Below are 24,232 nucleotides of genomic sequence, written 5' to 3'. Positions count from 1 at the left end.
TCCAAGGACTTGGCAACGGCCTTGCCCTGTTGGGTGAAACAAGCGAGAGGAGATTGGCGGAAGTGCACGAGTGACAAAGTAGCAGAACGGGGACATCAAGAAGAATGAAGTGGGCGCGGAGAGGAATGCAAGTACCGTCAAAGAGGAGGGCGGGTGCCGTGGTAGGAGGGAGATGCGGCAGGTTCAGCCAAACGGGAGGAGCGGCACCCGGCGAAAGGAGAACAAAAGAGTGGAGGTGTCGGAAGAATTGGGCGCGTCGAACCGGGGTTTGAGGATAGCATCAGCAAGAGGTCTCGGACGCAACACGGGGATACTAACGCGAGCGTACTGCACAAGGTAGTACATGTTGCCGACGAGGCCGACACCGAGGAGGCCGAGGAAGCCGCCTATTTTGCAAAGTGATGGGTGGGGGCAGCGCCAGGCGGTTCGTGCGGTGGCGTCGTAAGTCACAAGGTGAGGGGAGCGCACAGGTTGAAGTGGTACCAGGAGGTATTGGGGGAGAGGATGAGGGGGATGAACAAGTTAGGAAAGGTCATGAGGGGAAGAACGCGCGCGGGGCAGAGCGCGGAGTCGGAGCGCAGCGAGGAACGTGCACGGCGTGAGAATAACCGAGGTGGGAATAATGGCGAGGGGAGAGCGCGGGGACGGCGTCGCGGCATCATGGACAGGTGCACGTTTGATCGAGACGAAAGCAAAACAGTAGCGCAGATCAGCATCGCGCCGCGACGATACACAAATGACGCACCAAGGTAGAGCTTCGAGTTGGGCTTCTTCAGGTAAGAAGGAACACCAGCCCGGGCCTGTCGTTAGCTGCGCTTGGCTTGCAATGGCGCTCATCCTCGCTATCCGCCTCTGTCTCCGCCACCATCCTCGTCCCCATATCCGACGCCCGCCATGCATGCCCTCAAGCGCGAGTCCACATGGCGGCCCGAGTGGAGCCGAGGTGCGGAGAGCGGAGACTTCGGCGAAGCTTCACGGCGCACGCACCTGGAGAGCGATCTGGCGCTCGCGGATCTTGGGGGTAGCTGACTGTTAGCATTGCGCTCGGCGCGGCGCGCACCGTTCACGGGCCACATAGCTAGACGGATGCGATGGGAAGGTGTTGGAGAGTGGTGTCTGGAGACAGAGGGACGAGGGTCGAGGGCGATATGGCCGCTGGCTGGTTCGCTGGCTGGTTGGCCGAGCCCCCCCGATCCACCGTGGCAATTTATTCGCCCCAATTTTTCTGCCATTTATCCCACTGAGATTTCGGCGGCCTGGGATGTTTTGGGTGGCCACAAGTTGACAGACCACTGCATACTGCTCCATACCACACACCATGGACGTCTCGCAGCAGTTGGCAGACTTTGAGGCGGCCCGCAGCACCGATGTGCTGACGCGCGCGACGCCGATCGACCTGGATGTCGGCCTGCTCGCGGCATACGACACGACGCCGGTGGATGCCGAGGAGTACTCGTGAGTAACTGCTGTGGTTCACATCACACGACGCGCGCTAACTCTAGGTCGAACCGCGAGGCGCACCTCCTTGCGCTGACGCTTACGTCGACGCAGGCGCTTCTCGGTGGTCTGTTCACCCTCCAGACCCAGAGCACGGAGCAGGGCCCAGTCGTCAAGCTCCCCGAGCCCGAGTTCAAGCTGCCCCGCGAGAAGCCGCTGCCCAAGCCCAAGCCGCTGACCAAGTGGGAGCGCTTCGCCAAGGCCAAGGGCATCAGCCACAGCAAGAAGGACAAGAAGGTGTGGGACGAGGAGAAGCAGGAGTGGGTGAACCGCTGGGGCCGGGACGGCAAGAACCGCGAGGCCGAGGAGCAGTGGCTGCACGAGTACAAGTCGAACGCGGACACGACGGTGGACCCGCGACACCAGGCGCGCGCGGAGCGCAAGCAACGCGTCGCCAAGAACGAGCGGCAGCGCGCGGCCAACGTCGCCATCGCGCTCGCCAACCCCACGTCTACACTGGGGCGGGAGACTGCCGCGCCGGTCACGAGCAGCAAGGAGGGCCGGGCGAGCGCGCGGGCCGTGCGCAAGGCCGAGCTCGAGCGGAGCATGCTGGTGTCCAAGACGGCGACGGCGTCGCTTGGGCGCTTTGACAACAAGATCGAGGGCGAGCCGCGCGCCAAGGGCATCAAGCGCAAGTTCGAGGCGACGGTCGGCGACTTCAAGAGCGAGAAGGAGGCCGCGATGAGCATCCTCACCAAGGTTGGGACGGCGGAGCGGAAGAAGGGGCCGAAGAAGGGCGGAGAGGGCGAGGACGGCGGCCTCAACCAGCGCAAGGCTGTGCGCTTCGAGGAGCGCAAGCAGCAGCTTGCGAACAAGCGCTCCAAGGGGCGCAAGTGAGCGTGTGCGCGTTACGGGAGTTCATGAGAGCTATAGGGAGAGGGCAGACTGCGGAGCCGGGTTACAGGTGCCCGCTATGTATGTATTCTATATGCATCAGTCAGACCGCGTGGCCGCGTGGGTTGTCGAGACTTGAAGTTCTGAGGTGGAGGTAAAGTGGGGTGCCGGATAAACTCCACATTGCAACGGACTGTCCGACTTTTCGACGCCGAACTCAGAGTGTCGACCACACCAACAACAACCATGCGCTGGAAGGTCCGCCCAACACGCAGTGAGTGGGGATGCGTAGTGGTGTTGGAGAGGTGCTGACCGTGATTTTTGCTGCAAATTCGCCGTCCCCGCCTTTCTGCTCATCTCACTGCATGACACATCATCCGACTCGGTATCTCTGCCGCTCGACGTCGCTGCGTCGCACTTCCTTCATCACTGCTCTCGGACATCTCTCCTTGCCCTCTTCCTCTCCCTTTCCTAACGCCACCTCTGACTTAGACACCGCGCCACCCCCGTGCGCCGCCGAGCTCGCCGCGATGCTCGCGTGCTTCGCGGCCACGTCGGACCTGCGCGCGCAGGGCGAAGGGACGAACGGGTGCGCGTCCGCCGCGCGCCAGCTGCACGCGTGCATGAAGAAGGGCGGGGGCTCAGGGAAGAAGCAGAGCTCGTCGGTGGGTACGCGGACGCGGCGGCGCTCACCCAGATCAACTACCTCCTCTCCCGCGTCAAGTAACCCGTCACGATACGCTTGTATCCCTGTATACCATGCACAGCATTCACGCCTCCTGGGTATGGGGGTGGGGGTGGGGGGGTGGGGGTCGGGCGGTGGCGGACAACTCGACGCACAGAGCCAGGACCGACACTGACCTCACTTTCATGCTGGGCCAGTGCAGCGAGATTTCTGTCATTGCAAGCTAGGGCCATGGGTTCGACAGCGTCTCATCTGCGCAGTTTGTGCATGAGGAAGTGCTCTCACAGACCCCCACGACGGCTCTGACGCTCATCGCTGCAATGCCCGCTGATGGTTGGCGGCCTGCGAGCCGGGGAGCAGCGTGGTGCCCAGCAATCAGCATAGACGCATCTTCATCACGCCCGCTACTCCCTACGAAAGGCGTCACGTTCGGGCCGGAGGCCGCATCCTGCTAGCAGGCGCACCGTCCAAGTGAGCGCCGGTCGCCACCGCAGCGTTCGAATCGCGCAGGCGACCTTATAGCGTGTGTCCGCGTACCTGAGCGAGCATGCAGCCCGGCTCCGTACCTCTCCGCCTGACTGGTTGCGGGCTGCCCAATTTTTGCGCTGGTTCTGTGCGACGTGCGTCTGCGAGAGGCAAGATCACTACGCACGGCGGCGGCAGAGCAATGCCAGAGCAGCAGGAGTCTCACACCGTCTAGTGCATGTTCTGGGCCGACGGCGGGTATGTGGCAGGCGTGTACTCCGCCTGTTCAGTCAGGCTCCCGTTGAAAGACGGATGCCTCAAAAGCATGGCATCCACGCGACAATGCGACTCACGAGGGCTTGGCAGAAGCCCGGCCGCTGGGCGCTGGTCCGCTGACCATTGTCACGGCCCGGGACCTCGGCAAGCCCGGGTATGGCGCTGAAGAGCCGAGGGGCAGCTCGGGTATCCTGCGTGGGAACGTTATGGCTGAGGATGGGGGTGGGATAAACGACGACAGATATGAAAAGGACTGGATGAGTCGAGGAGGACGAGGCTCAACGAGGAGGAAGATGAAGATCAAGCCCAAGATGATAACGAACAAAACACAGGCACGCAACGAACATCCCTATCTCACGGCCGGATCGTTGAAGCTCAAATGCATCCTATCTATACAACACAACACGCTTGCGTACTGCGCTTTTGTCTTATGCTACTGGCGCCGGGCCCTGGCCAGCCCTGGCAGCCTCCTGCGTCCATCGACACACCGTTTAGAGAGCGGCCTTGGGGGTGGGGGCAGCACCGCCCTCGAGGTGGTGCTGGAGGTCCGAGGTAAGGAACTCGCTGGGCCACTTGGCCTGGACCTGCGAAAGCATGTACTCGGTGCTGATGGCGACGTGCTTGGCGCTGATGCCGGGGAGCTTGGCGACCTTGGCACCCTCCTCCTGGAAGATGGGCTTGAGGTAGGCGACGTTGATCGTCTTGCCCGAGTCGGTCTTGGTGCCGTACTTGGCCCACTGCCAGAGCTGGCAGCGCGAGATCTCGGCGGTCGCGGCGTCCTCCATGAGGTTGTTGATGGGGACGCAGCCGTTGCCCGAGATCCAGGCGGCGCAGTACGAGAGGGCGGCCGAGACGTTGTCGCGGACACCGGCGTCGGTGACCTTGCCGGGGACCTTGGGGTCACGGATGTTGACGTCACGGACGTCGACGTTGTCGTTGCGGACGTAGTACTGGTTGGGGCCCTTCATGTGCTCGTCAAAGACGTCCATGGCGAGCTTGACAAGAGCGGGGTGGGCGACCCTGACAAAGTCAGCAAATATGCTCAAGCGTTGGGATGAAGTCTGTTACTCACCAGGTGCCGTCGTGACCAGCCTTGGCTGTGAGGAGTCAGCATGTGTGCAAGGGGGAGAAGATGTGGAGGAGGCGGAGGTGGTGGAATGCCGTAAGACGCAAGGCGACGATCACTTACCCTCGCGGATCTTGTCCTGGCGGACCTTGTCCATAGCACGCTCGTTGGCAGCCTCGTCGTTCTTGATAGGGATAAGAGCCGACATACCGCCCATGGCGGCGACCTTGCGCTTGTGGCAGGTGGCGATGAGGAGCTTGACGTAGGCGTCCATGAAGGGGACGGTCATGGTGACATCGGAGCGGTCGGGCATGACAGCGTTGCGAGCGGCACGCTGGCGCTTGATGAAGGAGAAGATGTAGTCCCAGCGGCCACAGTTGAGGCCGGCCGAGTGCTCCTTGAGCTCGAAGAGAATCTCCTCCATCTGGTAGGCAGCGGGGAGGGTCTCGATGAGGACGGTGGCACGGATGGTGCCGTGGGGGACACCGCAGTAGGACTGGGCGAGGTTGAAGACGTCGTTCCAGAGACGTGCCTCGAGGTGGTGCTCCATCTTGGGGAGGTAGAAGTAGGGGCCGAGGCCGCGCTTGACCTGCTCCTTTGCGTTGTGGTAGAAGAAGAGACCAAAGTCGAAGAGGGAGCCGGACATGGCCTGGCCGTCGATGATGACACGGGTCTCCTCAAGGTGCCAGCCACGGGGGCGGACAAGGAGGGTAGCGGGGCTCTGGGAGAGCTTGTAGGCCTTGCCGTTGATCTCAAAGTCGATCTGGCGGCGGACGGCGTCGTAGAGGTTGACCTGGCCCTCGACCATGTTGGTCCAAGTGGGCGAGTTCGAGTCCTCAAAGTCGGCCATGAAGCACTTTGCGCCCGAGTTGAGAGCGTTGATCACCATCTTGCGGTCGGTGGGGCCGGTGATCTCGACGCGGCGGTCCTGGAGACCGGGGCCGGGAGGGGCGCACTGCCATGAAGCCTCCTTGCGGATGTTCTCGGTCTCGGCGAGGAAAGTGAGGGGCTTGCCCTGTTGGGTTAGCACAAAGGTGGGCGGCATGAGTGGGGGGAAAGGTGAAGGAGGGCGCGGGGGGCGGGGGGCGGGGGGGGGTGGGAATTCGATACGCACGTTGTCAAGCTCGGCCTGGATCTTCTGGCGGTTGGCGAGAAGCTCACGGCGCTTCTTGTCGAAGCAGCGGTGGAGGACGGCGAGGAAAGCGATGGCATCGGGGGTGAGGATCTTGTCGGCACCCTTGGGGGTGGGGAGGGTGATCTGGACACCGGCGGGGAGAGACATGGTGGGGGTGGTGGTGACGAGGGGGGTTAGGTGGTGGTGGGTAATCGAGGGGGTGGATGGGGTGGATGGGGTGGATGTAGTGCTTGTAGCGTACGGCCGTGTGATGGGTCGTGAGCGTGAGGATGAGGAGGGGAGCACTGGAGTAGACTGAACATTGGGGAAAAGGAGTGGGTGGGGGATGGAGCAAGCTTTTAAGAGTGAGAGCGTGAGCGAGGGCCTCGGCGCGATGCGGGTGAGCGACATGGAGAAGCAACTGGTGGAGTGGGAGGACGATGCTCCACCTGGCGGGCGGGGCCAAAGAGGGCGGGGGCCAAGGGGGCGGGCGGGGATGAGCGAGACTCCTCCCTCCTCCCTCTCATGCCCCGTCGCCGGCATTGGACGCGGCAACTGCACTGGTCCGGGTATGCATTCGCCCGGGGTGGCATGCCCGCGACACCTTGCCACCTCCACTCTTTGTCTCCCACCGCTTTCATGGCCGATAACCCGACCGAGCGTTCTGGGCGAGGCATCTCGCCAGAGGAAAACAAAGGGCCGACCAAAGACCGACGGCGCCGGACGGAGGAACACGCCCAGGTGCGTGCAGGCGCACGTAGTTACTAGAACTTGCAAACCTCCACCGACTTGTTCTCGCAATCCTTGGAAATTAGCGCCCCCCCGCTGCCTCGCCTATGCTCTTGAGGCCAGGTGACGGACAACCCACTTTGAGAGCAGTCTCTTTTTGCCGGACAATCTCTATTTGCCTCCGCTCCGATAGGCGAGAGCCATACGTCGTCTGATGCTGCTTGATGAGCCACCGCCACCCGCTCCATCATCCTTGTCGTCATCGCGTTGCAGCCCAACAGCTGACAGTGACAAACAAGAGGCAAGCATGTTCCTGCACCCGAGTGTCCACCCACACGCTGGCGCACAGTCAACGCTACATGCAGTTGAACTGCACCCACACACACAGACTGGCCGATGAGAGCGGGAATTGCATGCACCAGATCACGACAACACGACAACGGCTCGCGGCAAAAGTGTAGCGGGAGCTCTAGAGCTCTGTAGTCAGTTAGCCGATCAGCGCCATGCCGCGCACGCCGTTGCCGGCCGGGTGATTATCCGTCTCACCTCCACTTTCGGTCCCTCCACTTGCTCCAGCCTTCCGATCCTTGGAAATTACAGAAACATCCACTCCATATCTCCAGACGTCACATGCATCCCACCCCCCACGGCCGGATCCTGGTGCTCCACCTCCACGCCCCCCCCCCCCCCCGCTTAGATCGCCATCATGGAACATGGCATGCACGCGGCATATGTCGCAGCGAGCGATAGTTGCTCGCTGCTTGCTGCTTGCTGCTTGCTCGCGCTATTCGCGGACAGCCGGGAAATTCCAATCGGCGGTGGAGGTCGCCCGAACGCCCAAAGCTCCTGATCTCGGCCTTGTCCGTCCGATAACCAGATAGCGCCACGCATTTCGTCATGCGAGCTGTCAGTGCAGCGCGTCAGCGCGTCAGCTCATGCAGCGTCACCTCATGCAGCGTCAGCTCATGCAGCTCGCAATCTGGTTTATGATCCTCCACATAGTCCATCACCCCCTCGTGCATCCCTCGCCCATGCACCAACCTACCATGCTCACCCGCAACGCCGCGAGCGGCCGCGCTGCACCCGTCCACATCGGTGCGGCTCATTTGTCCAGAAGAAGCTGAGCCGCCGCCCGGCGAGCAGCAGCACCGACGCGATAGGCGGATTCACTTCATCACGTCGGCCCCGCGGTCCGCTGATTTCCATCGTGGTCACGGAAACCACTGACTTGGGACGGCGTGTCTGGACTGCTCCTCTGACCTCTGACTCGCCCCGGCCGCGCCGGTCGCATCGCTCGCGCGTCGGGCGCGCCGTTCTGGCATTTCCGCACCGGAGTATGAATGCTTGTCCGCAGCCCGCAGCCCGCAGCTCTGCTGTCAGATCTGCTGCCCATTGCGCTACGGCCCGCTGATCCGCTGATCCGCTGATCCGCTGATCCGCTGATCCCACAACTCTCTGCCCCGTTTCACGAGTCGCACGGAACAGTAGGGGCGCCGATCGACTTGTCAGCTGTTTCATCTCCCATGATTGGCATTTGATCTTCTCACGCATCGTGCGTGGCATTCACAGCCTGGCGCTTCCGCAACCCTCAGACACACCTTCCCACCTACGTTCTCACAGACTTGACCCATTCCCTCCCTCCTTCATCGTTGCCTCTCCCGCATCACGAACAGCCATGAAAAGTCGCATGCAATGTGTAATGAGCGGTGTCTAGACGTGGGCCTGGTGCGAGTTGAGCCACCCGCGCGCCATCTCCCCCGGGTTGCCCGCCGACGCATTCAGTGCGCCGAGGAACACGTCGTCGGCGGCTGGCGTTAGCAGTACTCTGTTCGTAGCTCACAATTTGTCGCCCATCCCTTGCGCGTCCACACCTCAAACATGGCCGCGGCCTCGGCGCCCGTCATGCCGAGCGGCACCTCGACAGGCTTGATCCCCGAGCTCGCGTTCGCGAGGTGCACCTCGTCGTGCGCCGTATACGGGTGCACCGGGTGCGTAGTCGGCAGCCCGAGCGCGTGCAGCAGCGTGTCGGAGACGGGGCACTGCGTGTTGCTGGACGAGAGCGCGCCGAGGACCGCGCCGGCGCCAAACGCCTTGCGGCCCGTAAAGAGGTCCAGCACCAGCGCAGACGCAGAGAGGTGGTACGGCTCGAGGCGCGTGTAGTCGGGCGCGCGGTACTCTGACGTGCGGAAGAGTGCGTGCATCTCGTCCACGGCGAGGAGGACGGGCACGGCCGTCTGCTTCGAGAGCACGTCGACGACCGCCGCGAACGCGGGCACGGCGAGGCGCTGCTCCTTCGCGCCGAGTGCGACAACGTCCGCCAGCTTGGCGCCCGCGGCAAACTCCTCCCCGCCGACACTCAGCGCCTCCGGCAGCGTCACCTTGGCGAGCGCAGCCTTGTTCACCGCCGCGAGCTTGGCGAGCAAGCCCTGGCTCAGCTCCGTCTGGTGGAAGCTCTTGCTGTCCGCGTCGTACTGGTACTGCAAGCTGGAGTCTAGCCACTTGCTCGCCTGCGGCGCGTACAGCACGATCCACCCGGCCTCAATCGCATACGCCACGGCTTGGAGCATGAGCATGCTCTTGCCCGCGCCCCGCGGGCCCGTGAGGAGCAAGCGCGTGTCCGCCGAGCTGGCGCGCTTCGCCGCGTTCAACGAGCCCACGAGGTCGAGCGTCGCCTGCCGGATCACCGAAGCCGGCAGGCCGCCCGTGCCCAGCTCGCCCGCGATGCGCTTCGGCAGCCCAAACGCCTTGAGGTGCTCGTACGTTGCGCGCGGGAATGTCGCCGCCGCACCCGCGTTCAGAGGCACAAGCGCCTCGGGGTACAGCTGTACGAGGTCGGACAAGTCGGCGGGCTCTTGCGCCATCGTCGTGCGCAGCGTCAGCCCGCCGGCCTTGATCAGCGCGGCCGGGCCACGCGCCGCGCCCTTGCCTTTGGCGCCGAATCCCGTCCCCTGCTTCTTGCGCACACCCGTCGCCGCTGCCGTCAGTGAAAAGTGGAGGGGGGGAGCGCACCCTTCTTAGCCTTCTCGCCCTTGACTTTCGCGACAACCGCAGAGACGGAGAATGCGCGCGAGCCCGACGCAATCGGCGCCGCGGCGCGCAGCGAGATGAGCCCGGACATGGTGTGGTTGTTGTCGCTGTATGGCGTGCGATGTACTTTGCTCTCGAAGTCGAAGTCGAAGTCGGGACTCGGCGGATGGCCCGGATTAAAGGCGAGGAAATCCGCGAAACTAATAAAAGTTGGATTCGCCGCCCAGCCTCCACCCTCCACCGGCCAAGGCGATCAGATCTGCACCGCTGCTTCCATCAACAACACCGATGCCGGCGACGACCCCGAAGACAAAAACGGCGGCTAAGCCGTACGACCGGCCGGCTAAGAAGGGCGCGGCGCCCGCGCAGCCCAAGCAGACTAGCAGGAAGGGCAAGAAGGCTTGGCGCAAGAATGTCGACATCACCGCCGAGGAGGCCGCGCTCGAGGCTGCGCGCGCCGAGGAGCGCCTGACGGGTGGGCCGGTGGAGACGCGGTCCAACGATGCGCTGTTTACCATTGACACGGAGGGCGATGTCGCGAGTGAGTCGGAACGAGCAGCTGTCCACTCCGCAGTAGTGATTGCCGGGCGTGCCAGCAGCTTAATCGACTATTGAGCCCAACGAGCTGACCGCAGTGACGCAGCAGGTGCGACGGAAGAGGGAGAAGAAGCCTCTGCGCTCGCTCGCAATATTGCATGAGCGCAGCGCCGTACCGTCCTTGACTTCGCGCGCTAAGCCCGCCGCTGCGCCGAAGAAGATTTCCAGCGCTGAGAAGAAGCGGCTTCGCAGGACAGCCCTCAAGGCGGAGGCGAATGGCACGCCGTCGGCGTCCATCAAGGTGATCGACACTGAGACGCTGGCCGACCCGTGGGTGACGGAGAAGCAGCTGAGTCTGCCCGGCGGATGGGGTAACGAGGGCGTGGTCAAGGTCAAGCCCAAGACACCCGAGACACTGGCGCGGCAGCGTGAACTCCGGCGCGCCGTGGACGCGGCACAGCTGGCCGCTGAGCTCCCGCGCGCCGGCGTCTCGTACAACCCCAGTGCACCTGCTCACGCGGCACTCCTCGAAGAGGCGATCGCCGAGGAGATGGACACACTTGCGGCCGAGGAGCGGGTGCAGGCCGAGATTGAAGCGCGCGGCGGCGTCGTGGATGCGCTCCGGAAGAATCAGGACGGCGAGGATATGGTTGCCGGCATGCGGATTGGGGGCGGAGAAGGCGAGGACGAGAGCGAGGAGGAAGAGGACGAGGACGCGGAAGGGTTCAAGCCCAAGCCGACGAAGCGGAAGACGCAGGCGCAGCGGAACAAGGCCGCGCGCGCCAAGGCCCTCCGCCTGGCTGAGCGGGAGGACGCTATCCGCCGCAAGATGGAGCGGCACGTGGGCGCTGCTCGCGCGCTGTCCAAGTCTGTCGCGGCGAAGGAGCGCGCCGCAGAACTGGCGGCGCAGCAGCGTCGCGCGGCGGCGGCGGCGCGCGAGCGCCTCGGGCATGCCGGAGGCGAGAAGATCGGCAAGCACCGCGTCCAGAAGGCCCCCGTGGCGGTGCAGCTCGGCGAGGACCTCGCGGAGAGCCTGCGGCAGGTCAAGGTACGTTTGCGTGGACCGAGGGCAGGAAGGAAGGAAGCTCACGCCAGCCCGAGGGCAACCTGTTCAAGGACCGGTTCCAGTCGCTGCAGCGCCGCGCGCTTATCGAGCCACGCGTTCCCCAACTGCCCAAGAAGCGCAGGATCAAGGTCAAGGAGTACGAGAAATTTGCGTGGAAGCGGTTCGAGTAGTGCATCCTGGGCGTTGGATGCGTTGCGGGGCGAGCCTGCATGGCGGCGGGGAGAGGGGACGAGGCATTGCTGTAGGACAGTGTATGTACTCTTTAGATGGGTTCCGGACTGGGGTAGGGATTGGGACCACGCGCCACAAACGCACCCAAACAGACTCACACCCAGGAGCCGGACGCGCGTACGTGCAGTCTGCATGCACACACACTTTCATCAACCATTGATGCGAGTCTCATCTTCCTTCTTTCCTTCCCACTCCCATCTCTTCATCGCTCTCTGTCTCCCGCTCATCGTCACAATTCTGTTTCTCCTCCATCTCTCGTCTCTCGCCGTCGACCCTCCGTCGTTCTGTTCTCTTGATCCTCCCTCCTACCTAGACTTCCCCGCCCTATCTTGTTAACTCGTCCATTCTCAGAGCACAGCCTTGTTTCTGTCAACACTCTCTTCCTCCCTCCTCCCTTTCCCCTCCTTCCCCCCACCCGCCATCCTCCTCCAACACCGCGAGCTGAGCAGCTTGCTCCCTACTCCAATGCCTCCCATCCTCCGACTCAGTCCCTACCCCCCGCCGAAGGCGGCCCCACTCGAGGTTCTGGCGTACGGTCGGCATGACCGACGTGGCCGCCCTCTTCTCAGCAGAGAGCCGATGAACCCGGCGTGCCGACGAGAAGTGATTGACGCGCTAAGTCTCGCTCTGGCGCTTATATCGCACCCTACAGGCCTTTATTTCGCCGCTCAGCAGTTGGCGCCCACGTCCCGCAATTTGTACATCGTCAAACGTTGCGTCGCTCACGTCTTATCAACTCACTCGTGGATCGTGATCGTCGATCGCAGGCTCAACAGTGACACCGTGTGCCGCCACCTCCGATCACCACTTGAGCGGTATAACCATCATGCAGCGCACACACTTTACATCAACTACTGGGTGAGTCGAACAGTCGTAACAAGACGACCTTCCTCTGACGTTCTGCACTTCACCCGTCTTCGTAAACTGTCCAAAGAGTACAGCGGCGAAGAAACTCCAGAGGATCTCGTCGCGCAGGCTGCGTACTTTCGCCACCAGTACGTTCTCGCTACCGGTCTTGCGCAGGCGGTCGTGCATGCCCTTCCAGTTCAAGTTCATGTACTCCTCGGAGAGATCAATATGGAGCCTAACCCCGTCCCCCGGCCCATCCAAGACTCCCACTACCCAGTCAACTACGGCAATGTCTGGGAGGTAGGAATGAACGGCAGGCTTGTTGTCGGGGCCTGGGACAAGCCTCCCTCGAGGCCAGCTTCGGCAAACGACCTTCCAGCTCTGCAGCAGCGCGAGATGCAGTCGGCGAACGAGAATAACCAAAATGCCGGGGATGTCGGGGGCAGGAGCGAGTCACACAAGCTAGAAGGGGTGAGTCATCGTCGGCTGTCTCCGTTAACATCTCAGAATGATGTGTTCGACAAGCTCATTGTCAGGGCAGAGGCGGGGACGCGCCAGATTGATCAAGAGTGGATCAAGAACCTTTGTGAACGTGAGTCTCGTCTAAATTGACCAGCTGACTGAAGGATTCGAGGGGTTCATCGACGTAAAAGGCATCCGTTTTCCACCTGCTACAGTGGCGGTGGGCAGATCCGAGGAATAATCCAGCGCAACTCGTTAAAGCGCATCGTGCGAGCATCAACTCTCTCTTTCGACACCACGATGCGACCCCGTCCTAATACCCTCCCTTGGGCCGATACCTTCTTCAATACCTTGCTCCCCCCACCTTCCTACCTGTCGACCACTTCGTAGTCCCCCTTGGTTCGTCCTCACCCCCAGAAGGAGGACAGGAGGCGCCACGCTCAACTCGTCACATTGACGCTACGCGCACCTCCGCAAGCACATATCCGTAGAGCCCTCGCACAGCCCTCACCACTCACCCCCGACCATAACCCTCGGTACCGTGTATACCAACCCGTAGAAACCTGTAATCCCCTCATTCCCACAACGAACATTCGTGTCCCGACAACTGTTGTTTGTGTTTCGGCTGATTCCCTGAATTCGTCATGACTCCCAGCGCGCGACATTGCTATTCAGTCAGAAGGTTCCATAGAGCGATAGTTTACCACAACACCGTCAAAGGGCATCAGCAATTGTACACGTCTTTGCCGACGAAGAGATGTTACTTGGCCGTCAGAATCAGAGGGTGCGGCATCACACAACCCGGTGTCGCGGGTAGTGCCTTTCCTGCATATACGTGCTGCCCCAGCCAGGAACTACCTAATAGGTCAGCGTGCAACCGACTTCATGTCTATCTGGTCCTCGTATTACACTTTCACGATAGTGCGCCATCCAGGCGGCGATGCATACATATTCAGCAGCCCGCCACATCAGTGACCGGGCCAGTGGCCAATGACTAGCTATGGGGGAGGGGCGATGTAGATAGATGGTGACATGCGGACGTGGACGTGGAAAGCAATGATTACGCCTGCGGCGCGAGGGCCGGCAGGATATGAAGTGAGTGCGTGCCTGTGCGTATGATGTGAGGTGTGCGGTTGCGGTCGCGCGAGACGTCCGTGTGCGGAAACTGGTACCCAAAAGCAAGCGTGCGGGTGCGCGATATGTCGGAAATATGTCGGGACGGGGTATCGATGGGATTGTAACGGATATGGCTAGGTCTGATGTACTCGAGGTTTACTGATTGGCGTTTGACTGGCCCCACGCGTTGGCAGCGCCGTTGAGCGACGGCAGGTGGTGCTGCATGCCGAACGTGTCGAACCCGCCATAAGTGTTGCCGGAGCTGCCGGGAGCAGCCGAGGACGAGACCCAGCCCAACGATGCGGGAGTACGGATGGGAGAAGAGACGGGCGAGAAGCCGCCACTGACAGAGGAGGGACCGAACGAGTTGAATGCCGCCTCGCTCTTGCCGCCGGCACCCGGGATCGCGGTGCCCTGCGAGGCCGTCGAGCCGCTGGCTGACCCGCTGCTGTTCTGGCGGTCAAGCGGGCCAGGTTCGTAGAACCGCTGTGTTCTCGGCGAAGTGGCCAGCGGAGCATTAAACGGCTGGGCGGTCGGAGAGAGCGACGAGGGACCCTCGGTAGGGCGGCGGTCCCCACCCTGGCTACCAGGCGGCCCGATCGGAACAGGCTGCGAGGCGGCCATCGAGTAGGAGCCGGGGCCGGGAGGACCAGGAGCCATCTGGTTGCCGGACGGTGTGTTGGACATGCCGGCAACGGCAACGCCATGCGCGATTCCACCAAACATTGAGCCGCCCATTGCCTGCTGGTGGGCGTTGCCACGCTGTCCAAGCGAGTTCTTCGAGTAGGAGAGACGGATGCCACCCTTGACGAGACCATTGAGGGTGTTGCCGTAGAGGTCACGCATGGCCTGTGTCGCGAACGGAATGTCCTCGAACTCGACAAAGCACATGGGCCCATTTATCTTCTGCCGGAAAGACATGCGCTTGAAGCCGGGGCGGCGCGAGAACAGAGTGCGAAGCGATTCCTCCAAGAAGTTTGGGGGATGCGTGGGAGGCGAGATAGCGGGCAGGTTGCCGATGTACAGCGTGTTGATCGGTGGGTTTTGATCAGCCGGGTTCATGTTAGCAGTGATGCCGAGACTGCGGGGGTCGATCGAGCTGTCGTTGCCAGCGCCAAAGCCAAGGGCAGACGAGTACGACCCGTGCTGGCCATACCCTCCGTACCCGCCAGAACCTCCCATGCCAGACTGGGGGCCATGAATAGGTCCAGCCGAGAGCGGGCCGGAGCGACCACCAGAGGCAGTGTTGGGATATCCCTCGAGCGCCATGCCTCCCATACCAACAGAGCCAACGGACCAACCCTCGAGCTCGTCAGCCTCTTCCGCAAGCGCGAGAAGTGCTTTGCTGTCTGTAGGGCGCGAGTTGGGCGACTTTCCAGACAGGGGAGGTGATCCGGACGTATTAGAGTGCGATGAGCCCATACCCTGCTGGGTGTTGAGCTTGTCCGTCTTGTTATCGGCAGTAGTCTGACCAGGCGCCGGCCAAGCGTCCCATGCCTCCTTTGCCGACTGGATCGCTCCAGGGTTCTGGCTCTGGAGGCCCATGTTAGGCCCAGAGTTGGACTGCACAAGCCCGGCAGCGTTGGCAGCCGAGATGGCCTGGGCTTGCTGCTGCTGCTGCTGGGATACGAGCTGCGAAAGGCGGCCAGAGCGCAACAGAAGCCCCACGAGGTCATTGTCACCCGCGCCGCGCTTCGTGTGAAGGTTCTTCTTGGCCATCTCCGCCTTGAGGGTGGCGCCTGTGATCGTGTCGATGCGTCTTCCCTGGAGGTGGTCACGCGCGGACAGAGCATCGCCCCGCGTCTTGAACCTTGCAAACCCGATGGTCTGGCGGCGTGGAGGCACCTGCTGCGGCATAGAGGATGACGGGGCGAGCGTAGCCCCACTCGGGGCGGAGGGCGTAAGCGACATTGCCGCCGAAGGAGTGTTCGAGGCAGTCGAAGACTGAGTGCCGCCAAAGTTCATGTTGGCAAACGTCTCCTCGAGCTGCTGCTCCGAGTGCTCCTGGTTGCCCATCTGAGGAGCAACGTTCTGTTGGGAGGCGAGGTGCTGCAGCTCTGCGAGGAGAGCAACAGCGGCGGCAGGCTCGCGTCTGGAGCCAGACGGGAACTTTAGAGTGGCCGCCTCAAAACCCGGTGCAAAGGTAAAGATGTTCTGGAACTCTCGCTCCTGAAGATGTCAGCTTTAATCAAATTGACAGACTTACGCTCATGTCATCGGGGAAGCCAACGACGAAGATGGTGCTGATGATCTCCTCCTCGTCACGGTCCCTGCTCTCCTCGTCACGGTGACGCTCTCGGCGACGATCGCGTGGCTCGCCCGGCTGCGAACCAGAGCGCCCCGAGTGGGCGCCATTGATGCCACTCAAAGGTCCGACGCCCGGAGTTGAAGTCATCGACTGGCGCGAGCCGGGGCCGTACGCCTCCATGGGATTGGGCGGCAACTGGTGGGTGACATGGCCGTTGGGCGCACCGCGCCCGTATGCTGCCTGACCATAGTTGGGACCTCCAGGAGGCCCACCAGGTGGACCTGGGCGCCAGGCTGATCCCCAAACGTTACCAGGTTGGCCGGCGAGAGATAGAGTGTGGATTGGGTCGGGGGCCATGGCGTGTTGAGCGGGGGGAACGTAAGGCGGAGCGTGAGGGGGTGGCGATGTTGTGACCGGGGGCAGGAAATGCGACGACGTATTTTGGTAACCCGAAGACGGCTGAGACTGAGAACTCTGCTGAGCGTCTTCACCGGACTTGTTGTTAGAGGCCTCGGCGCGGGGCGGCATTCGGTCGCCAGGGGCGCCTAGACGGCTGGGGCCGGATGGGGACGTGCCAAAGGCGGTGTTGGAGGAAGAGGAGTGCGGGTTGTGAGCGGCAATGGACGAAAAGGTTTGAGGCTTGTGATGGTGTTGGGAGGAGCCAGAAGACGGTGTCGGGGAAGGGAGTGATGATGGCGGAGTTGTCATGTTGGCGACAGCAACAGTGGCCAAAGGACGGGTAATGATATGTGTTGACGGAGATTGTGAGAGTGCCTGTGCGCAAAGCGCTGAGAGGTCTTTGAGGCTGGACGCAGTGCAAGTTGTAAGAATGCAAAGTGAGGTGTGTGCAGTGTCAACGGCGCACGGGCGTCAAGCGCAAGTGTGGCTGCGCGTGTATTGATTTGGATGTGGAAGTGCAAGTGAATGTAGCTGATGAAGACGATATCGATGTCGAAGCCGAGATCGAATTCGGTGGGTTGATCGAGTCGAGGATTTCAACTGCGCGTCAAATGCGAGATGAGTATGTGACGCGATGAGTTCAGGTAACAAGACAGGAGACCTGGTGGGCGATGGGCGCGACGAGTGCGATGTGGGGGGAGTGGATGCGGTGGTAGGGCGGTGCGCGCGCGCGCTGTCTCTGTACCCTCCTCGGCGCACGGTCTCCGCGATCCTGTACGCCCTTTAAGACGCGATTCACACGGGGTGGGGTGGCTTAACACGTGCAGTTGAGGTGCGCTGCAACGCGATGGCGGGTGGGGGGATGGCTTGGAGGGGTGGAGGGGGGGTGAATAGGTTGTTGATGGGGGGATGGGAGAGGGAAGACAAGCACGGGCAGTTGGAGAAGCGCCGTGAGAGTGGGTAGTAGTAGTGGGAGATGAAATGGACGCGGTGTCAACAAGGGTCGCGAATGCCGTGGCGGTATGCGGGGGCAGTTGAGCGCGACGTGTTTGTTGATGTAGTAGGTGGGGTGTTGGTGGAGGATGAGTCGGATGTAGAAGAGTGGGGGGGGGGTGGAGGGGGGGAGGGGGAGGGTGGATGGGTGGAGGGAGGAGAGAATGGGATGGCGATGGGGGGTGGATGGAGAGTGAGTAGAAGAGAGAATGGAGGATGGAATGGAATGGAGATGGTGGATGGTGGGATGGGATGATTAGCTCGCCTGGTAGTGTTGACGAGTGGCGGGGGGGGGGACGTGGGGGGGGGGGGAGGTTGGTAATCCTACTACGGACGGAGGGGGGGGGAGGACGCGCGGGGCGTGGGCGGCGGGGGGGGCAATGGGAGGGCGACGGTGGCAGCAGTTGCGGCTGTGGTGAGAGGGATGAGAGAGGCTTGTTGTGCTTTGGCGTGCATCCCCTGCGTCCTGCAGCCTCCACCTCGCCACCCCTTGCCACCTCGGACCTGTGCATCTCCCCTCCCCCTCCTCTCCTCCTCTTCCCTCACGCGCATGTTGACGATTGAGCTCTACCCTGAGATCGACTTTTAGGACCTCGACCTTGACTGCGCCCTCCTCTGATCCTCTGCTCCTCCCCTGCATCCCCCTAGGCATCCTCGGTGTTTTGGCCTCTGCGCCGCTGCCATGTGCCATGGCTGACCTCGTGCGAGGCTGTGACCCTTAGTCTTGTGTGGTGAGTTGCCGCCTCCACTTGCCACGATGCCTGCTTCTGATCGGGTTGCCTCTCTCGGCAAGCATGCCTCCATTTGGGCCATGGCCAAATAGCCCCCACTATTACCCTTTAGGTCGGAACACGGCATGGAGGTTTGGGCACATTGCTTCCCCCCTGGGGCCCTGACTCCTGGAGTACCGTCCTTCTCCTCCCTCAACCGCCTCCTCCTGCGCCCTCTGACGACGCGCTTCATCGCTTTCCCTTTTGCCCTCTGCCTTGGCCCGGGCTCCCTTGCCCGAAGCCGGTCGCGACATGAAGTGCAATCAACTGAACCCTGACATTTCGGCGTTATCGTGTCTCGGCGAAACACAACACGCGCATCAGTGGCGCTCTGAACATGAGGCCCCAGGACCCCGGAACTCATCTCGCTCGATCACTTCCATGTGACTCATCTCACTGCACATGCAAGCGCGATGCGGCATGCCCGGCATCACCGGCACGGCGGCGTGGCGGTATGAACCAGCGCCGAGCTCCGGATCCAACTCGAGACTGATCTCCACCTCGCGTCACACAGATCCTGCACTGCGCATGCGCGCGCACACCCTTGGACGCCTTCGAGGCTAACTCCGCCCCGCGTTGCAATCTCCACGCAACGGCGCACCCACACCAAAGGAGTCGTTAGTTTCTCAGCCCACGCCCCTCTCGAGATCTCCAGCTGCCAGACCGTTGGCGTTAGTAACAATGCCTCGCCCCCATGACAGGTCGCCTTACCTCGGCGCGACTCACAGGTGACCTTCCTCCTGACTCTCCCTCACACAGCTTGCAGTCGAGCTTGGAGTCTGCCCGGCGTGGAGCGCGTAGGGGACTGGAGCGCGACTGCACGGCCGATGTTGTCCAAGCTGCGCCCCGTCGAGTAGTCGGGGCGCCCTCTACGGCTGGGATACGCGGGAGGTGACCAAGCTGCCAGAGAGAAGGAGGGTGTTCTCAAAAGCAAAGCAGGAAGGCATTGTCGACGACGCTCCGCTCGGATGTGCAGGCTAAATTGACCCCGCACCAATGACGCATGCTAGACCTCCACCTGTGTCAATCGGTTATGGTCACATATCGACTTTTGAGTCGGCTCGACCCCGGTGTTCACCGACGGGACACTCGGCCGTATGTCGACTCTTTGTTATCGACTCAACTCTTGGAACTTGTTCAAACTCGGTCCCGCTTCCATCTGTTTATACGTTGACTTTCTCCCCCACGCATCCCACGCACATCACCGCCATGCCCGCCGAGCTCAAAGCATCCAACCTCTACTTCTCGCCCATCTCGCCCAGCCACAAGCCGACTCCCGGCAAGGAGGGCTATGGCAGGTAAGTTGAGATCTTCGTGACTTGCTGACGCCCAGATACATGCTTACCGTCCCCGTAAGTAGTACTCGCTGAACGTCGCCGCCGATTCGATACTGATGATAAGTGGAGCCGCACCTCCGGCTGGGGCCAGCCCAAGATTGGACCTCGCCAGGACATCTCGCTCGACCCCCTCGCCGGTGTGCTGCAGTAGTGAGTTGGCGGCGGCGAACTGCTTTGCTGCTGGCATCGCTGACCTCCAGCGCTGTCACTTGCTTCGAGGGCATGAAGGTGAGTGCGACACGGGTCGCATGAATAGCGAGGAATGCCACTAACCTCCGAGTGCTACAAGGACGACCAGGGTGAGTTGCCCGTTGCCGGCACGGACCATGTCCACTAACACGTTCAGGCAAGCTCCGCCTCTTCCGCCCGGCAAAGAACTTTGACCGCCTCAAGCGCTCTGCCGGCCGCATCGGCCTGCCCGTGGGTTGTGGGGTGATGCGCTGCTGACATGGGCAGGACAAGTGGGACAACGATGAGCTCCTCGACCTCCTCAGCAAGCTCTTGGACCTGGGTGAGGATGCACTGACGCTGACCCTGTACGCGACTAACTTCCAGAGTCGGACATTGTGCCTGCCGTTGACGGCGAGAACCTCTACATCCGCCCGACGCTGCTTGAGACCTCGGAGTCGTTCGGCATCAAGGACGACGCCTATGCGTCCGACGCCCTCCTCTACATCGTCACCAGCCTCAACCTCGGCAAGGGTCTTTACCCCTCGTCGGAGGGTAAGGGCATCCGCCTCGACGCGTGCAGCCAGTTCATCCGCGCCTGGCCTGGAGGCCACGGCAGCTTCAAGCTCGGCGCCAACTACGGCACGGTGCAGGTCGCCAAGCGGCCCGGCTACGCCATGTCGCTCTGGCTCCACTCCGTCGACGGCAAGGAGTACCTCTCCGAGGCGGGCGGCATGAACGTCTGGGTCATTAAGGAGGCCAAGGACGGCGTCCTCGAGTTCACCACTATGGGCCTTGACAACGGCATCGTCCTGCCCGGTATTACGCGCGAGAGCATCATCGAGGTCCTCAACAACCACGCCTCGGGCAAGACCCCCTTCCCGATCGACGGCATGCCGAAGAACATCCGTGTTGTCGAACGCGACATCTCTATGGACGAGATCACCGAGGGCGTCAAGGACGGCTCGCTCAAGGGCATGTTCGGATGCGGGTAGGTTGCGGGCGATTTGAGAGAACACGCTGACGCGCAGAACTGGCGTCGTCGTCGTGCAGATCGGAGAGATCACGTACCAGGGCAAGGAGTACACCATCCCCACAAACCCCGCCATCAAGCTCCTCCGCGACGCTGTCACGGGCACCCAGCGTGGCAAGTTTGAGTATGGCGACTGGTCATACGTTATCCCCGAGTGGAACGGCAAGCAGCTCGAGCACAACAACGACGGCCAGATGGTTACCGCCGCTTAGAGCGGCTGTTTCTGAGTAGGAGGGGTAGCTGTGGTCGCGCCGCCGTAATCTCCGAGTTCGTTGGCAGACGGCTCGAGCTCATTACGGCCTTAAGCCGTTTCCTGGACTGGCCTTTTGGCTCAAAATCAATGTAGATGTTTCACGCATGCAGGGACAAATTGGGATTCTCATTAGTGACAGGTAGATGTTGCTGGCAGTGGACGAGTGCAGCCGTACATGCAACTCAGGCAAGCTGTGCACACTGAAACCTCAAACCTCTGTTGCATTGTGATCTGTCGTGAGCCTTCAACACCTGTGGCGACTCACCAGGGATCGCCGGAGGGAGGGCGGGATCAATCCATCAAGTGGAGGCGTCACCCTCATATCGACTGTGATGGCCTTGTTGTGCTCGCCCTCGTTCCAACATCGCACTTTCTCTTGCTCCGCTCTTCATCACATCCCATGACTTAAGGACGACGACTGAATTGATAGCTCTTCAATCCGTACATTTGACTGCCATCTCCGTGACCTCTCGCCGCTGGACACTCTATCACAATGGCTGAGTGAGTCCAGCCCCACTGCAAGCCAACTCGCGAGCTTACCTTCAGACAAGGCGAACTCAAGAAGCTCGGCGTGACCGCGCCCATCAGCATCGAGCCACCCCAGCCAGATGACCTCAAGTCAAGCGAGGGTGAGTACACTCTGTCGGCCGGCGGCGAACAGGCAGCTAATACCAGCGCTCATGGCCGACCTCATTCACCTGAACCAGTTCGAGTCAGAGCAGGAGCGCAAGGTCCGGTGAGCTGCCCGGCCCCCGACTCCATCTGACGACAGTGAGAAGCTTCTTTCGAACATCCAGCAGCTCGTCACCAAGTTCGTCCACGACGTCTCCATCAAGCAGGGCCTGTCTGAGAAGGTTGCGACAGAGGCAGGCGGTCGCATCTACACTTCAGGCTCATACCGGTACGTCGATTGATGATGATCACCTCTTTCATTGTGCGTGAGTGGCTAACGGTTCAGTCTTGGCGTTCACGGCCCCGGCTCGGATATCGATACCATCTGCGTTTGCCCCCGACACATTTACCGCGAGCACTTCTTCAATGAGTTTCAGCAGATGCTGCGGGAGTGGCCCGCTGTCACAGAGATCTCGGTATGTGTCAACTCACATTCGAAGTGCGCTTACCCCAGGCCGTGCCAACGGCATTCGTGCCCGTCATGAAGACGGTCATCTCGGGTGTGGAGGTGGACCTGCTGTTCGCGCGCGTGAACTTACCAGAGGTGAGTAATCAAGAAGAGGTGCAGAGCGCTGACGCCAGGCTGGCGACAAGCTTGACATTGAGAAAGACGAGATTCTGCGCGGCGTCGATGACCCGTCGCAGCGAAGTTTGAACGGTGCGGCTGGCCGTGGCTCCTTTGCTGACCTGCAGGTCCCCGTGTCACAGACATGATCCTCAACCTCGTGCCCAACGTCGCGACGTTCCGCACAGCGCTTCGCACCATTCGTCTCTGGGCGAAGCGTGAGTGAAAGACTCTTAAACTTGACTGACAGCAGGGCGAGGCATCTACTCGAACGTGCTTGGTTTCCCAGGTGGTGTCGCATGGGCGCTGCTCACGGCGCGAATCTGCCAGTTGTACCCCAACGCTGCGCCGTCTACGATTGTGTCTAAATTCTTCCCGATCTACTACCTGTGGGACTGGCCGCAGCCTGTGCTTCTCAAGCGCATGGATCCCGGGCCGCCCAACATGACTCACACCGTGTGGAACCCAAGAACTGACCGCCGCGATATGGCACACCGCATGCCTGTCATCACACCCGCATACCCCTCAATGTGCTCGACACACAACATCACCGCCTCGACAATGACGGTGATCAAGAACGAGATGCTGCGCGGTGAGTCTGTCAGCCGAACCGGACTGACGGACAGCAATGCAGATCACCGACAAAATCGTGTCAGTCCCAGGATCATCATGGGTGGAGCTCTTCGACCAGGTTGACTTCTTCAGCCAGTACAGGATATACGTCCAGGTCATCGCTGCGGCATCCACATCAGGCGGTATAAAGGATTGGTGAGCAGCCGCTTTCTGCGGCCGTGCTGATAGTCAGGAGCGGCATGGTTGAGTCACGTATCCGCGCTCTTGTCCAGGACCTCGAGAACACCGAGACCATACTGCTCGCCCACCCGCAAACTGGCGGCGTGTCCAACACGTTCGTCTGTCTCAATGAGGAGGAGCAGGCAGCCGCCTCGCAGGGCGAGCTGAGCGTCGAGGCAATGAAGCGGAAAGAGGAGGACTTTGCCGGGCAGGACTACAAGTTGGTGTACACGAAGAATTTCTTCATCGGGCTGGAGATTGCGAAGACGCCAAGTGAGTGTGGGCATGGTGTGGTTCTTGGTGTGTCGTTTTGACTAACGCGATGCAGAGGGATCGCAGGGCGGTCGCGTCCTCAACCTCTTCTACCCCAGTAAACGGTTCTGTGCAGCTTGCCAGGGGTGGGACAAGTACGACGAGCAGGAGATGAGCGTCATCCTCCGGCCAGCCAGGCGGTGAGTGCTTCCGCGCGCAGGCTCATCTTAGCTCCGACCTTCCATTCTACGTTTTCCCCGACGGCATCCCTCGACCGAAAAAGAAGGGCAAGCGCGAGAAGGTACGCAGTCCTAAATCCCCGCTGATTGCAGGTCGCAGCCGAGTCTGGCGCCGAGGAGCAGCCCGAGGGCAACGGGCAAGGCCCGGCCAAGCGCTCCAAGTCGGCGGGCGGTATGGAGGAGACGGACGAGGCGCCCGCTGCTGACTCTATACCAGGCCAGACGCTTCCTGACGCGACGGGCGCCGACCCGACGCCTGACGACGCTGCGCGCGCGGTGGATGTGCAGCCGCCTCCGGGCCTTGAGCGCGCCCCCTCCCCTTCCAAAGTTGCGCAGGCGTCGTTCGCCTCGGCCGCCAATGGCGTCGCGACAGACGCACAGGGCAAGGTCGTGCTTAACGGCGCATAACTGACTTTCATTCCATTGACTCTCGAGAGCATCCCGGCATCGCGCACTGCTCTGAGATACCGACCATACTGTCGACTGGCAGAAGATTGCATGCATCCATTAAAACTAGAGCGCGCGAGTAGCGCGGAGGTGACGCGTGTGCACACCTT

General features: G+C 61.6%; 11 protein-coding genes across 11 annotated transcripts; 5 read left to right on the top strand and 6 right to left on the bottom strand.

The window, feature by feature from the left end:
- Window positions 1–522: 522 nt before the first annotated feature.
- COLE_02814 (uncharacterized protein) lies at window positions 523–900 on the bottom strand (the record flags this gene model as incomplete). The annotated part of the gene is made up of 1 exon (XM_018419772.2): window positions 523–900. One exon carries the CDS (start codon window positions 898–900, stop codon window positions 523–525), a length of 378 nt encoding a protein of 125 aa, XP_018276179.1.
- Window positions 901–1,318: 418 nt separating this feature from the next.
- COLE_02813 (uncharacterized protein) lies at window positions 1,319–2,334 on the top strand (the record flags this gene model as incomplete). Its single annotated transcript, XM_018421537.2, has 2 exons — window positions 1,319–1,455; window positions 1,503–2,334. 2 exons carry the CDS (start codon window positions 1,319–1,321, stop codon window positions 2,332–2,334), a joined length of 969 nt encoding a protein of 322 aa, XP_018276178.1.
- A 281-nt stretch (window positions 2,335–2,615) lies between these two features.
- COLE_02812 (uncharacterized protein) lies at window positions 2,616–3,058 on the top strand (the record flags this gene model as incomplete). The annotated part of the gene is made up of 2 exons (XM_018419771.2): window positions 2,616–2,996; window positions 3,029–3,058. 2 exons carry the CDS (start codon window positions 2,616–2,618, stop codon window positions 3,056–3,058), a joined length of 411 nt encoding a protein of 136 aa, XP_018276177.1.
- Window positions 3,059–4,248: 1,190 nt separating this feature from the next.
- Window positions 4,249–6,348, bottom strand: COLE_02811 (uncharacterized protein; the record flags this gene model as incomplete). The annotated part of the gene is made up of 4 exons (XM_018424187.2): window positions 4,249–4,777; window positions 4,830–4,854; window positions 4,947–5,838; window positions 5,938–6,348. 4 exons carry the CDS (start codon window positions 6,346–6,348, stop codon window positions 4,249–4,251), a joined length of 1,857 nt encoding a protein of 618 aa, XP_018276176.1.
- Window positions 6,349–7,716: 1,368 nt separating this feature from the next.
- On the bottom strand, window positions 7,717–8,229 carry COLE_02810 (uncharacterized protein; the record flags this gene model as incomplete). Its single annotated transcript, XM_018419770.2, has 1 exon — window positions 7,717–8,229. One exon carries the CDS (start codon window positions 8,227–8,229, stop codon window positions 7,717–7,719), a length of 513 nt encoding a protein of 170 aa, XP_018276175.1.
- A 147-nt stretch (window positions 8,230–8,376) lies between these two features.
- On the bottom strand, window positions 8,377–9,784 carry COLE_02809 (mitochondrial 37S ribosomal protein mS29; the record flags this gene model as incomplete). Its single annotated transcript, XM_018424186.2, has 3 exons — window positions 8,377–8,474; window positions 8,507–9,640; window positions 9,676–9,784. The coding sequence occupies 3 exons, from the start codon at window positions 9,782–9,784 to the stop codon at window positions 8,377–8,379; spliced, it is 1,341 nt and encodes a 446-aa protein (XP_018276174.1).
- A 197-nt stretch (window positions 9,785–9,981) lies between these two features.
- On the top strand, window positions 9,982–11,466 carry COLE_02808 (uncharacterized protein; the record flags this gene model as incomplete). Its single annotated transcript, XM_018420976.2, has 3 exons — window positions 9,982–10,234; window positions 10,329–11,278; window positions 11,326–11,466. The coding sequence occupies 3 exons, from the start codon at window positions 9,982–9,984 to the stop codon at window positions 11,464–11,466; spliced, it is 1,344 nt and encodes a 447-aa protein (XP_018276173.1).
- Window positions 11,467–14,110: 2,644 nt separating this feature from the next.
- Window positions 14,111–16,910, bottom strand: COLE_02807 (uncharacterized protein; the record flags this gene model as incomplete). The annotated part of the gene is made up of 2 exons (XM_018419769.2): window positions 14,111–16,123; window positions 16,161–16,910. The coding sequence occupies 2 exons, from the start codon at window positions 16,908–16,910 to the stop codon at window positions 14,111–14,113; spliced, it is 2,763 nt and encodes a 920-aa protein (XP_018276172.1).
- Window positions 16,911–18,179: 1,269 nt separating this feature from the next.
- COLE_02806 (uncharacterized protein) lies at window positions 18,180–18,728 on the bottom strand (the record flags this gene model as incomplete). The annotated part of the gene is made up of 1 exon (XM_018419296.2): window positions 18,180–18,728. The coding sequence occupies one exon, from the start codon at window positions 18,726–18,728 to the stop codon at window positions 18,180–18,182; it is 549 nt and encodes a 182-aa protein (XP_018278292.1).
- Window positions 18,729–19,573: 845 nt separating this feature from the next.
- COLE_02805 (uncharacterized protein) lies at window positions 19,574–21,114 on the top strand (the record flags this gene model as incomplete). Its single annotated transcript, XM_018423432.2, has 9 exons — window positions 19,574–19,662; window positions 19,698–19,716; window positions 19,766–19,851; window positions 19,902–19,929; window positions 19,982–20,000; window positions 20,048–20,121; window positions 20,158–20,212; window positions 20,257–20,860; window positions 20,901–21,114. 9 exons carry the CDS (start codon window positions 19,574–19,576, stop codon window positions 21,112–21,114), a joined length of 1,188 nt encoding a protein of 395 aa, XP_018278291.1.
- Window positions 21,115–21,835: 721 nt separating this feature from the next.
- Window positions 21,836–24,083, top strand: COLE_02804 (uncharacterized protein; the record flags this gene model as incomplete). Its single annotated transcript, XM_018423431.2, has 12 exons — window positions 21,836–21,891; window positions 21,928–22,056; window positions 22,114–22,243; window positions 22,282–22,371; window positions 22,410–22,485; window positions 22,521–22,610; window positions 22,646–22,984; window positions 23,019–23,160; window positions 23,198–23,457; window positions 23,513–23,636; window positions 23,668–23,737; window positions 23,769–24,083. 12 exons carry the CDS (start codon window positions 21,836–21,838, stop codon window positions 24,081–24,083), a joined length of 1,821 nt encoding a protein of 606 aa, XP_018278290.2.
- Window positions 24,084–24,232: the final 149 nt, after the last annotated feature.

Source organism: Cutaneotrichosporon oleaginosum (genome assembly GCF_008065305.1).
Source record: "Cutaneotrichosporon oleaginosum strain ATCC 20508 chromosome Unknown ATCC20508_contig02, whole genome shotgun sequence".
NCBI classification, from domain to species: domain Eukaryota; kingdom Fungi; phylum Basidiomycota; class Tremellomycetes; order Trichosporonales; family Trichosporonaceae; genus Cutaneotrichosporon; species Cutaneotrichosporon oleaginosum.
The sequence above is the reverse complement of the archived record's forward strand: the minus strand, read 5'-3'. Positions and strand labels throughout refer to the sequence as shown.